At 39.5% G+C, this 12,644-nt stretch overlaps 1 protein-coding gene across 1 annotated transcript in view; it reads left to right on the forward strand.

The window, feature by feature from the left end:
* COL4A4 (collagen type IV alpha 4 chain) overlaps positions 1 to 12,644 on the forward strand; it is a 139,428-nt gene that overhangs the window by 65,155 nt on the left and 61,629 nt on the right. Inside the window, exons 20-22 of the mRNA XM_068544321.1 lie at positions 2,476 to 2,640; positions 5,655 to 5,748; positions 6,739 to 6,898. Of these exons, the coding sequence (XP_068400422.1) occupies positions 2,476 to 2,640; positions 5,655 to 5,748; positions 6,739 to 6,898 (419 nt within the window). The remainder of the gene's footprint in view (positions 1 to 2,475; positions 2,641 to 5,654; positions 5,749 to 6,738; positions 6,899 to 12,644) is intronic.

The following is a 12,644-nucleotide window of genomic DNA, read 5'->3' on the forward strand; positions in this document are numbered from 1 at the left end:
AGCCAAGTCCACAGGAGTACATGTTCATTTTGTTTTAAACATACCATTGTATGTAGCCTTTATTATACTTATTTATTTTATAGTCATCTATAGTATTTACCATGAGATAAGTTGGGTTTTGGAGTCAGACACCTGTGATTGAATCCCAACCTTCCCAATCAGTATAGTATAGTGAAATAGTTATGCATTTACACAATGGACTAAAAACAGTCCAGGTTCTAGTACTTACAAGCTGTGTGATCCTGGGCATTTATTAAACTTCTCTGTGCCTGAGTTTTCCTATCTGCAAAATGGAGTTCTTGTTACAGTTGAAAGAATTAATATGTATACAGTTCTTAGAATACAACTGGGGATATAGTAAAGACTCACTGTGTTAGCTATGATTATTAGTATTCATATTTGGCCTAAATTTCCTGTGCCTTATCTATAAGGTACGAACTTTTCAAGGTTGTTGAAGGAGTAAAGATAATGTTTGAAAATACATGTAAAGCCCCAGCACATATGCACCCAATAACGAAAGCCATCAATTTAGCTTGCATGCTACATTACTGATGACGGACAGGGTTTCAATTGTCTGTTGCTGAACAAATAACCCCAAACCTAGTGGTTTAAAACAACAACATTCAGTATATTCCCCTTCACTCTTTCTGTGGTTCAAGAATTCAGGAAGGGCTAAGCTGAGCGATTCTGGAGCAGGGATTTTCATCTGGTTGCATCCATAGTGGCTGGAACTGAAACATGAGGACTGGCCAGACATCTCTCTCCTTCATTTCTCATATAGTCTCAAGCCTCTCTGTGTGACTCTGTGCTTAATTTAGGCTTCCTTGCAGCATGGTGGCTTCCGAGCAGTGATATTGCTTCTGTGGTGCCTCAGGACTCCAGTCCAAGCATTTCGCTTACAAGGAAGAAGCTGAATCTTCTTTAATAATCTGGCCTTGGAAACCATATCGTGTCACTCCCGCCATACTTCATTAGTCCAAACAACCACAAAAGGCTGGTACATTGAAGGGAAGGGGAACATTCCACCTCTTGCTAGGGGAGCGTCAAGGTTCTACAAGAGCTTGAGGGACTAGAGCTACCATGGCGCCATCTTTGATAATGTCAGTCTTCCACAGAGAGATCCTGGAATCAGGCATGCTTAGGAAGAAGCAGCTAGGAGTAATGGTCACTCTCACACCAAGGCTTCCAGCTGTCTTGAAGCCAAAGCCACCAGCGAGGGGGAAGTAGCATGTCAAGGGGAAGCAGGATTTAGCTGCTGCTGCATTACTTTGACCTCCTGTAAACACACTGAACATCCAGTCATTCACTGAGAACATGCCAGATATTGCAGTAAGCTCCTTATGTGGATTATTTTATTTAATCTTCATTACAAGCCTCTGAGGAAGATATAGAGGATTAAATAAGTTAAATAACCTACTTAAGTACCTGTGGCTGGAGAGGGAGAGGCCAGGTTCAAACCTAGCACCTCTTTGCTTTTCCACAAACCTAAGTGGTTATAGTATTTTACATCTACATAGGTAATTATGTGAGTCTCATTTTTTTTTTGGCTGTGCTAATTTGGTGTAAAAGATTAGAAGACTGTCTCCATGTAAGCATATCTCAAGCATATCCAAATATTACAGTTTAGTATCTAAAAGGCAGCACCAGTTTTCTCATTAAATTCTACTAGTCAATGATAATTATAAAAATAAACAGCTTAAAATGATATGCCAGGTACCTATCTACATGATTTAATGTATTACCTTATTTAGTTTTTTCTTATTTTTTAAATTTTTTGTTGAACTATAGTTGATGTACAGTATTATGTGTTACAGGTGTACAATATAGTGATTCACAATTTTTAAAGGTTATGCTCCATTTATAGTTATTATAAAATATTGGCTATACTCCGCTTGTTTTACAGTATGTCCTTATAGCTTATTTTATACGTAATAGTTTGTACCTCTTAATCTCCTACCCTTATTTTGCCCCTCCCCCTTCTCTCTCCCCACTAGTAACCACTAGTTTGTTCTCTATATCTGTGAATGTGCTTCTTTTTTGTTATTTTCACTAGTTGTTTTTTTTTTAAATTCCACATGTAAGTGATATCATACAGTATTTGTCTTTCTGTGAGTGCATATTTTAATTCACTATATATGCTAATGTGTTTATTCAGGTTATTTTTTATCAAGTTATCAAAGTGGAAATTTTTAAAAATAATTTTAATTAAATAATATATATTTCTTTTCCAATAATCCTAAAGAATAGACAAAAAGGTAAGGAAATCTGATTCCCTAAACCTTTATTACCACTTGTGTGCTTGTTTCAAAGGAGGTGAGGCTTTCTGACAGCTGGGATATTCAGTTATTTTTTAACTACATTTTTTTTCCTTAAAAAAATTCCACAGCCTAAGAAGAATGTACTGATTTTGATTTCTTCTACAGAAAAATGTAATCTGAGAGTATGTGTGGTTTTCATTCTTGATTTCTCTTGGAGGCATGATGGGACCCCCTGGGCCACGAGGGTCTTCTGGTCATCCAGGATTTCCAGGGGCAGCTGGTGTTCCTGGGAGAGCTGATTCTGCTCCAGGAAAACCAGGCAACCAGGGACCACCTGGCTTGCCTGGAGTGCCAGGGTTGCCAGGACCTCCAGGATCAGATGGTAAAGTGCTCTTCATTCACATTCACTAGCATTTATGTTGCGTGTGATATTTGCAGTATCATTCAGAAAATGTGACTTTCCAAATTTTAAAAAAGTGATCTAATATTTCAAAAGCCAAGTTAGTAGTATCAATAATACAAAAAAGTAAACTGATGTTGGACTACCACGTCACTTAAATTATGTGAAAATATTTGGGTGGGAATTTAAGTATGATGATAGAATGTTGTAAATTAACACAATTTTTGTTTTTTAAATGTAGTTGTCATTTTTAGAGAGTTATGTATGGACCTGGCTTAAGAGTCAAACAGCTCTACAAAGCCTTTTGTGAAAAAACTGCCATCCCAGGCAACCCCTTCTCCTATTCCTTCCTCCCCAGGGGCAATATTTTCCCCACAATTAGCTGGATCTCTTGGTATTGGCCTCTATATTGCCATTCAACATACTTGTTGAATACTTATTTCTTAATTTTTCAGTTTGTGCATTATCTATTGACTTGCCTCTGTAGCGGGTGAATTCACCTCTTCCCCACCCACCACACATGTGCCATTTTCCACTCCTACAACCTATCAATATAGTTATCGTCATAATTTTAGTTAAATAAATATGCAGTGTTTACACAGAAGGGTTATATAAATGATATTCACCAGTTTAGCCATATAATAATATATGATACTACTTCCCCAGCATAACAGTTTGGTAATAATTGTCATATCTTTGTGTGTTTGCTTGGTTTTCAATATACTTATTGCTAATTCAACCTCAAACTATCTGGAATTGTATACATCTCTTAATCATACATTTTAACTCATTACTAGTATTATCTCTTTGAATAAATCTCATCTGGCGCTTTTTGACCTGTTTAAATTAGGTCAGGTTGCAATTTTAAAAGCTGATGCTGAGACACTGCCTGGAGATCTTCCTTCACCATTATCCTAGGAATTCTCTGTCTCTATCTCTCTGTCTGTCTCTGTCTCTCTGACTCTCTGTCTCTCTGGGTCCCTTTGTTTCCACAACTCATATATTTCTTCTAATGGTTTACTCATTATACTTTGTGAGAAAATGTGTATATTTGGGGTATCTTCACTGTTTGAAATACCTTTATTCTACTGTGGAATTTGATTGATAGTTTGGTTGAATATAAAATTCTAGATTGGAATAATTTTTCCTCCAGGTTTTTGAAGGCATTTTCCATTGCTTTTTAGTGCTGTTACTGAGAAGTCCAGTAACCTTTAGATACTTGATTCTTTGTTTAAAATCTCCTTTCTTATTGAAAGCTAATAGGAATTCTCCTTTGTTTTCAATGTCCTTAAATTTCACTGTGATTTACCTCTGTGTGGGTACATTTGCAGGCACTAGGAGCAATTTAACACAAATCCTTCATTTCTGGAAAAATTTCTTGAAGTATTTCTTTTTTTTTAATGTATTTATTTTATTCATTTATTTTTGGCTGTGTTGGGTCTTCATTGCTGCATTCGGACTTTCTCTAGTTGCAGCGAGCGGGGGCTACTCTTCATTGCGGTGCACAGGCTTCTCATTGAGGTGGCTTCTCTTGTTTTGGATCACGGGTTCTAGGCACATGGGCTTCAGTAGTTGTGGCTCGCGGTCTCAGTAGTTGTGGCTCGCGGGCTCTAGAGCTCAGGCTCAGTAGTTGTGGCACACAGGCTTAGTTGCTCCGTGGCATGTGGGTTCTTCCCAGACCAGGGCTCGAACCCCTGTCCCCTGCATTGGCAGGCGGATTCTTAACCACTGCGCCGCCAAGGAAGCCCTTGAAGTATTTCTTTGAAGATATTTTGTCCTCCTTTTTTCCCCCTGTATTCTATTTCTGGACTCAATATATTTGTCTGTTAGAGAATCAGTCCTACATGTCTGCTTTTCAAATCTTCACTCTATTATTTTTCACCTTTTTATTTTTCTGTAACGCTTTCTGGTAGACTTCCTCAACTCCATCTTCCAAGTCTGCTCCTGAATTTTTAAATTTCTGCTTTCATAACCATTTTTTTAAAATTTCTGAGGATTTTGTTGTTGCTGTTGTTTTCTCTCTCTCTCTCTTTTTTGTTGTTCCCTTTTAATGTTTCTTTTTGCAGCAGCCTGTTTCTGTTTTGGGAATGAAATGCCTTCCCTTGTCTGCTTTTTAAACTATATAGTTTATTTTAAAGATTTCTTCTTACTGCATTGTCTGTTTCCTCCAGTTTTGAGGGGGTTTGTTTTTTCCTGCTGCAGTTTTTGAGAAGGTGTTCTTACTATTTAGCTGCTTCTTTGACCAATCATCCTGTTTGGGGTCTCACTGTCATTCTACTTCAGAGGTACCAATTCTTGAACTTTGGAAGAGATTTCCTAGGTAAATTGTGTTCTTTTTCTGCTTTCCCCACAGCCTGCTTGGAATTCAGCTTTTTAAGGTCTGCTAAATCTTTTTACTTTTTTTTTTGCTTTTGTTTCTCTTTTTCTTTGTCTTGAAAGATTATACCTTTTTATAATATTCTTTTACTGTCTGTTATCTTACTGGTATTTGGGTATACTGGGGAGACAAGGAACTTATTGCATTTTATCTATCATTTTTAATCAGATGTCTCTGAATTTTTGCTTTACAAACTCTGCTTTATGCTTTCTTTATTAGGTAATTATTGATAATTGAAGGGGAAAAATATATTTGCCATATACTTACTTTTAGTTTTTTGTTTATTTGTTTTGTTTTGGTATATTTGTTTGTTTTATTATCCACTACTTTGCTCTGCAACCCACTAAATTAGGGCTGAGATTAGGGATAGTGTTATCAATGGTTATGGTAACAGAAGCTTGCTGTGACAATTGTATGGTCTATTTGTATACATATTCTTATAGCAGAGAGAAAGAATCATAAGAAAGGAATGGAAGAAAGAATGGTGTTGAGGGGATGGTGTGAATGCGAACACACCAAGCTCTACTTGTTCTATATCAGATCTATATCAGATGTTCTATATCAGATGTTCACAAAAATTGTGTGATTCTCTCTGCCCGCCCCCTTTTCCACTGGAAAGTTGTATATTGTAGTGCTGGGCCTCCTGGACCACAAGGAATAAAAGGCAAAGTGGGTCCTCCAGGAAGAAGAGGCTCAAAAGGAGAAAAAGGCAAGTATGCATCAAAGTAGAATTTCTAGAAAACAACATATGGAGGATTGGGAGGCATTATGAAATGTACAATGTGGCATTTCATTTAGATTTTTCACTCACCTTAGTTACCCCTGTGAGTACTTAACTCACTGTGTGCTTGTGATGTGATTAGAACTTACCAAAAAGTCAAATCCATATCTTACAGTATAAAGGAGACACTTACCTGCCATGAAATTTGCCTCAAAGTGATGACTTTTTCCACAGGATCCTCTCAATTCCTTGAAAAAAGCAGAGATAGGACAGTATTGATCTTTACTTTGGTTTCTCTCTGTGGGTCCCATCTTTCCCAGACTCATCAAATCCCTATAGCTCTATGTTTCTACACCCTAAATTGTTTGGTGCCTTTTTGACCAACTGAGTCAGGTGGGTATGAGAGCTGAGGAGTTTGACTATCCTAAAGGCATTTTTTTAAACTAAAGGTCCTGATGATTAGAAAATGCATTGTAGTGAATTAGTAGCTGTAACATGCAATACAATTAATAATCCCTCTTAACATATTGTTTGGATTCTTTAGATGCCCAGAGTTTATGCTCTAACCAATTTTGTTGTTGTTGTTGTTTTTTCAGCAGGAACCAAATTAAGAGCCTTTTTTTTTAGTAGGAACCAAATGAGACTTCTGAACTTTTAAAAATTAGAAACTTTCTTATTTTCAAAGTTTCTTCCGTAGAATCAGACATCGGCTTTTCCCCTAGATTTTGTCAGTTTGAGTTTATTAAGACACAGAACACCCCATTTTTCTGGAAATGATATGTCCACCCACATAGACCATAGCTACCCCCAGGTCATGCCCTGTGCTCTCCACATCACATGTTATCAGTTGTCTGTGATAAGAATTGTGCACATCAGACCCTTTTTGTTCTTATTCGCACTATTGGTTTTGTATAGTAAAGACTTTATTGGGATTTCATTCAGGAAATTTGACAAAGCTGCCTTTTATCCTCTGTCTAGGAAGCACAGGGCTCTGTGCCTGCCAGCCTTGTCCCTCAGGCCCACCTGGCCCTCCAGGACTTCCTGGGAGGCAAGGGAGTAAAGGAGACTTGGGACTCCCTGGGCGGCTTGGAGAAAAAGGTTACCCAGGCCTTCCTGGTGCCAGAGGATCTCCAGGGCCACCAGTAAGTAACTCTCCCCAGTATCAATCTTTCTAGTTAAAAGAGACTGATAGAGATAGAATTCAATTGTACCTCTCTCCAATTTATAGTGATATATATATTGTATTGAATCTATAAGTATATTCATGACAAAAAATCATCTCTATCCTTTCATTTATTCATTCAGTCATTCATTATTCATTCATTTGTTCAGTCAACTAATATTTATTGAGCACCTACTATGTTCCAGGTACTATTCCAGGTGCTGGGGATACAGCAGGGACCAGAACACTATCTCTGCCCTCCTGGGACCTCTACTCTGTTGGGAGGACATACACCATATAACAGATAGACGGGTGAATATAGAGTATGGCCAATGGCAATAAAGGCCATCACCATCTGGTGTGGCTTGCGTGGAGAGAGTGAGGGACAGAGCAGACATGAAGTTAAATGGCTGAAGGTTAGGAGGGGTTGCAGAGCATGGAGCGTTGTAGGTGGGTTGGCTTCGAGCTTGTACTCTGGATGACATGGAGCAGCCAGTGGAGAGTTTTAAGGAGAGAGGAGTCTGACAGTAGTTTTAATTGGATCACTCAGGTAGCTTCGTTACGAACAGACCAGAGGAGACAAGGGAAGAAGTAGGGAGATTTAGCTGGGCTATTGCTGCAGTAATCCTGGTGAAATATGATGGCGGACAAGTGTACCTATTACTGTTGGTTGTGACGGGAAGTGGTCAGATTCTGGGTATATTTTGACCATAGGGCCAGCAGACTGGCTGTGAGGCTGGATGTGGGATATGAAAAGCAGAGAAGTAAAGGATGGAGCCAAGATGGGCAGACAGTGTGAGGAGCAGGCGTGGGGGGTAGGAAAGGAAGCAGTGCTGTCGGGCACATTTTAAGTTTGGGGTGCCGATTAGACAAGCAGGTGGAGGTCTCAAGTAGGCTGTGGGATGATATTCAAGTGAAGAATCCAGATGAGAGATCGGGTGGAGCTGTAGATATTGGCTTCGTCAGAGTTTACGTGATATTTCGTGCCAGAGGATGCATGAGATCTTGCGGTGACTTCTATTTGCTGACCATTCCAAGGGACCATTCCAAGTGACTCGGGCTGAGGCAGAGCGGTCCCTCAGAATAAAATCACTGCCCCCGGGGGCACTCCCCTGGAGGCTGGAGACAGCCCTTATTACAGGGGCTTAATCCTGGGGTGGCCAGGAGCCTAACCATCAGCCCCTGTGCACTCTTTTCCATTTTCCCCAGGAAATCTCATGAAAATAAGGTTCCAGTCTGAGAGCCTTAAGTGAGGGTGATGGTTAAGCTCTTCCTGCACCAACCTTGTCAACTCAACGAGAAGTTAGGTCCTTAATATGCGTATGTTGAATAAACATAATTGTAATTATCAATATTAAGTAGGCTGCATTTTATTGTCTGCTTCTTTAATTCAACTTTTTATAGTCATTTTTAAATTTTTTATTTTTTGAAACAATCTTTTTTTAAACTTATTTTTGGCTGCGTTGGGTCTTCGTTGCTGTGCATGGGCTTTCTCTAGTTGCCGCGAGCGGGGGTACTCTTCGTTGCGGTGCACGGGCTTCTCATTGCGGCGGCATCTCTTGTTGTGGAGCATGGGCTCTAAGCACGTGGGCTTCAGTAGTTGCAGCACACAGGCTCAGTAGTTATGGCTCACGGGCTCTAGAGCTCAGGCTCAGTAGTTGTGGCACACGGGCTTAGTTGCTCCGCGGCATGTGGGATCTTCCCAGACCAGGGCTGGAACCTGTGTCCCCTACACTGGCAGGTGGATTCTTAACCACTGCGCCACCAGGGAAGTCCCATAGTTATTTTTTTATGTTGTTACTTAATCTTCATAATGAAGGTTTTATTGGCTCTAAAATATTTTTCTTCCTTCACATTGAGTTTCTTCTCAGAGCTAACATCTTGGAGTGCGGATTACTAGTTCAGCCAGGGTTATCCTGGCGGAGGTTTATCTAATTCAGTTGCTCCAGGGCTTACCTCTTAATTTAAAAAAATTTTTATCTTAAATTAGAGTATAGTTGATTTACAATGTTGCATTAAACTGGCCGTATTTCTGATGTCTCTGTTCTGTGTATGATTCTGTCCATATGACTTCTCTGTACTAAATTCATCTCACTGTGATCATAGTTAGGGACCAAGTTCATACCATGGGGCACAGGAAAGGAAAGGAGGGAGGGAGGGATGGACAGAAAGAGAGATCTTGAAGGACCCACAGACAAGCATTCTTGGGTGCTCTCACTCCGCCGTACATCTCTCTCTGCTGGTCCCTGGCCCCAGAAGCCACAGATATGTGGGAAAGTAGAAAACAGAAAAGTAGGTTTAAGTTCTTTGCAATTTTTTCTGTGGTTGGACCAAAGCCTTGTATTCATTGCCTTAGCCTGAGAGCAGTTCCCAGGATGGGGGTTTGCCACCACGACGCTCTATTGCAAGGCGTAGGGCTTAGGAGCACATGGACCAAGCTTCAAATCCCAACTCTGACATTTGTGAGCTCTGTGGTGTTCCTGTAAGATGGATATAGCAACACCTGTTCTACAAGTTTGTTGGTAAGAATTCAATTCAACAGTATATTCTGAGAGCTACAAAGTACACACCAGTGAACCAGATGGCCAGGGTCACTGCCCCTGAGGAGTTGCAGCGCAAACCAAAGGTCACAAACTGCCATGGACTAAATCTGAACCTCCAGCGTGTTTCATTTTGTCCTCACAGTGTTTGTTTTTGTATTATTAATATGTTTACGGCTGACCTTGAGAAATTGGAAGCTCATTAGCACAGGTCAATGGATCCCCACCACTGCCGGAAGCTGAGGAGGTCTGGGGGCTCGAGTCTCCACCATGCTCTCTCGCCTGCTTTTTGGAAGAGCATGGCCCCGCAGTGGGCATCTACGGTTGAAGTCCCTGATCTAGACTGTGTATAAAATAACTAGTACATGCCCGGCAGAGAAGACTTCTTGTGGCTGCTGAGATTTTGTTGTTGTGTATTTTTTTTTAACCTCTTTATTGGAGTATAATTGCTTTACAATGGTGTGTTCGTTTCTGCTGTATAACAAAGTGAATCAGCTATACATATACATATATCCCCATATCTCCTCCCTCTTGCGTCTCCCTCCCTCCCACCCTCCCTATCCCACCCCTCTAGGTGGTCACAAAGCACCGAGCTGATCTCCCTGTGCTATGCGGCTGCTTCCCACTAGCTATCTATTTTACGTTTGGTAGTGTATATATATGTCTCTGCCACTGTCGCCCTTTGTCCGAGCTTACCCTTCCCCCTCCCCGTATCCTCAAGTCCATTCTCTACATCTGCCTCTTTATTCCTGTCCTCCCCCTAGGTTCTTCAGAAACTTTTTTTTTTCTTAGATTCCATATATATGTGTTAGCATACGGTATTTGTTTTTCTCTTTCTGACTTACTTCACTCTGTATGATAGTCTCTAGGTCCATCCACGTCACTACAAATAACTCAATTTGGTTTTTTTTTATGGATGAGTAATATTCCATCGTATATACGTGCCACATCTTCTTTATCCATTCATCTGTTGATGGACACTTAGATTCCTTCCATGTCTTGGCTATTGTAAATAGAACTGCAATGAACATTGTGGTACATGACTCTTTTCGAATTATGGTTTTCTCAGGGTATATGCCCAGTAGTGGGATTGCTGGGTCATATGGTAGTTCTATATTTAGTTTTTTAAGGAAACTCCATACTGTTCTCCATAGTGGCTGTATCAATTTACATGCCCACCAACAGTGCAAGAGGGTTCCCTTTTCTGCACACTCTCTCCAGCATTTAATGTTTGTAGATTTTTTGATAATGGCCATTCTGAATGGTGTGAGGTGATACCTCATTGTAGTTTTGATTTGCCTTTCTCTAATGATTAGTGATGTTGAGCATCCTTTCATGTGTTTGTTGGCAATCTGTATATCTTCTTTGGAGAAATGTCTGTTTAGGTCTTCTGCCCATTTTTAGATTGGGTTGTTTGTTTTTTTGATATTGAGCTGCATGAGGTGCTTGTATATTTTGGAGATTAATCCTTTGTCAATTGCTTGGTTTGCAAATATTTTTTCCCATTCTGAGGGTTGTCTTTTCGTCTTGTTTATATTTTCCTTTGCTGTGCAAAATCTTTTAAGTTTCATTAGGTCCCATTTGTTTATTTTTGTTTTTATTTCCATTTCTCTAGGAGGTGGGGCAAAAAGGATTTTGCTGTGATTTATGTCATAGAGTGTTTTGCTTATGTTTTCCTCTAAGAGTTTTATAGTGTCTGGTCTTACATTTAGGTCTTTAATCCAATTTGAGTTTATTTTTGTGCATGGTGTTAGGGAGTGTTCTAATTTCATTCTTTTACATGTAGCTGTCCAGTTTTCCCAACACCACTTATTGAAGAGGCTGTCTTTTCTCTATTGTATATTCTTGCCTCCTTTAAAGATAGGGTGACCATATGTGCGTGGGTTTATCTCTGGGATTTCTATCCTGTTCCATTGATCTATATTTCTGTTTTTGTGCCAGTACCAAACTGTCTTGATTACTGTAGCTTTGTAGTATCACCTGAAGTCAGGGAGCCTGATTCCTCCAGCTCCGTTTTTCTTTCTCAAGATTGCTTTGGCTATTCGGGGTCTTTTGTGTTTCCATACAAATTGTAAAATTTTTGTTCTAGTTCTGTGAAAAATGCCAGTGGTAGTTTGATAGGGATTGCATTGAATCTGTAGATTGCTTTGGGTAGTATAGTCATTTTCACAATGTTGATTCTTCCAGTCCAAGAACATGGTATATCTCTCCATCTGTTTGTATCATCTTTAATTTCTTTCATCAGTGTCTTGTAGTTTTCTGCATAAAGGCCTTTTGTCTCCTTAGGTAGGTTTATTCCTAGATATTTTATTCTTTTAGTTGCAATGGTAAATGGGAGTGTTTCCTTAATTTCTCTTTCAGATTTTTCATCATTAGTGTATAGGAATGCAGGAGATTTCTGTGCATAATTTTGTATCCTGCTACTTTAGCAAACTCATTGATTAGCTCTAGTAGTTTTCTGGTAGCATCTTTAGGATTCTCTATGTATAGTATCATGTCATCTGAAAACAGTGACAGTTTTACTTCTTTTCTGATTTGGATTCCTTTTATTTCTTTTTCTTCTCTGATTGCTGTGGCTAAAACTTCCAAAACTATGTTGAATAATAGTAACCATGTCTAGTTCCTGATTTTAGAGGAAATGGTTTCAGTTTTTCACCACTGAGAAAGATGCTGGCTGTGGGTTTGTCATATATGGCCTTTATTATGTTGAGGTAAGTTCCTTCTATGTCTATATTCTGGAGGGTTTTTATCATGAATGGGTGTTGAATTTTGTCAAAAGTTTTTTCTGAATCTGTTGAGATGATCATATGGCTTTTCTCCTTCAATTTGTTAATATGGTGTGTCACATTGATTGACTTGCGTATATTGAAGAATCCTTGCATTCTTGGGATAAACCCCACTTGATCATGGTGTATGATCCTTTTAATGTGCTGTTGGATTCTGTTTGCTAGCATTTTGTTGAGGATTTTTGCATCTATGTTCATCGGTAATATTGGCCTGCAGTTTTCTTTTTTTGTGACATCTTTTTCTGGTTTTGTTATCAGGGTGATGGTGGCCTCGTAGAATGAGTTGGAGAGTGTTCCTCCCTCTGCTATATTTTGGAAGAGTTTGACAAGGACAGGTGTTAGCTCTTCTCTAAATGTTTGATAGAATTCACCTGTGAAACCATCTGGTCCTGGCCTTTTG

The sequence above is a fragment of the Eschrichtius robustus genome, chromosome 5 (assembly GCF_028021215.1).
Source record: "Eschrichtius robustus isolate mEscRob2 chromosome 5, mEscRob2.pri, whole genome shotgun sequence".
NCBI classification, from domain to species: Eukaryota; Metazoa; Chordata; class Mammalia; order Artiodactyla; family Eschrichtiidae; genus Eschrichtius; species Eschrichtius robustus.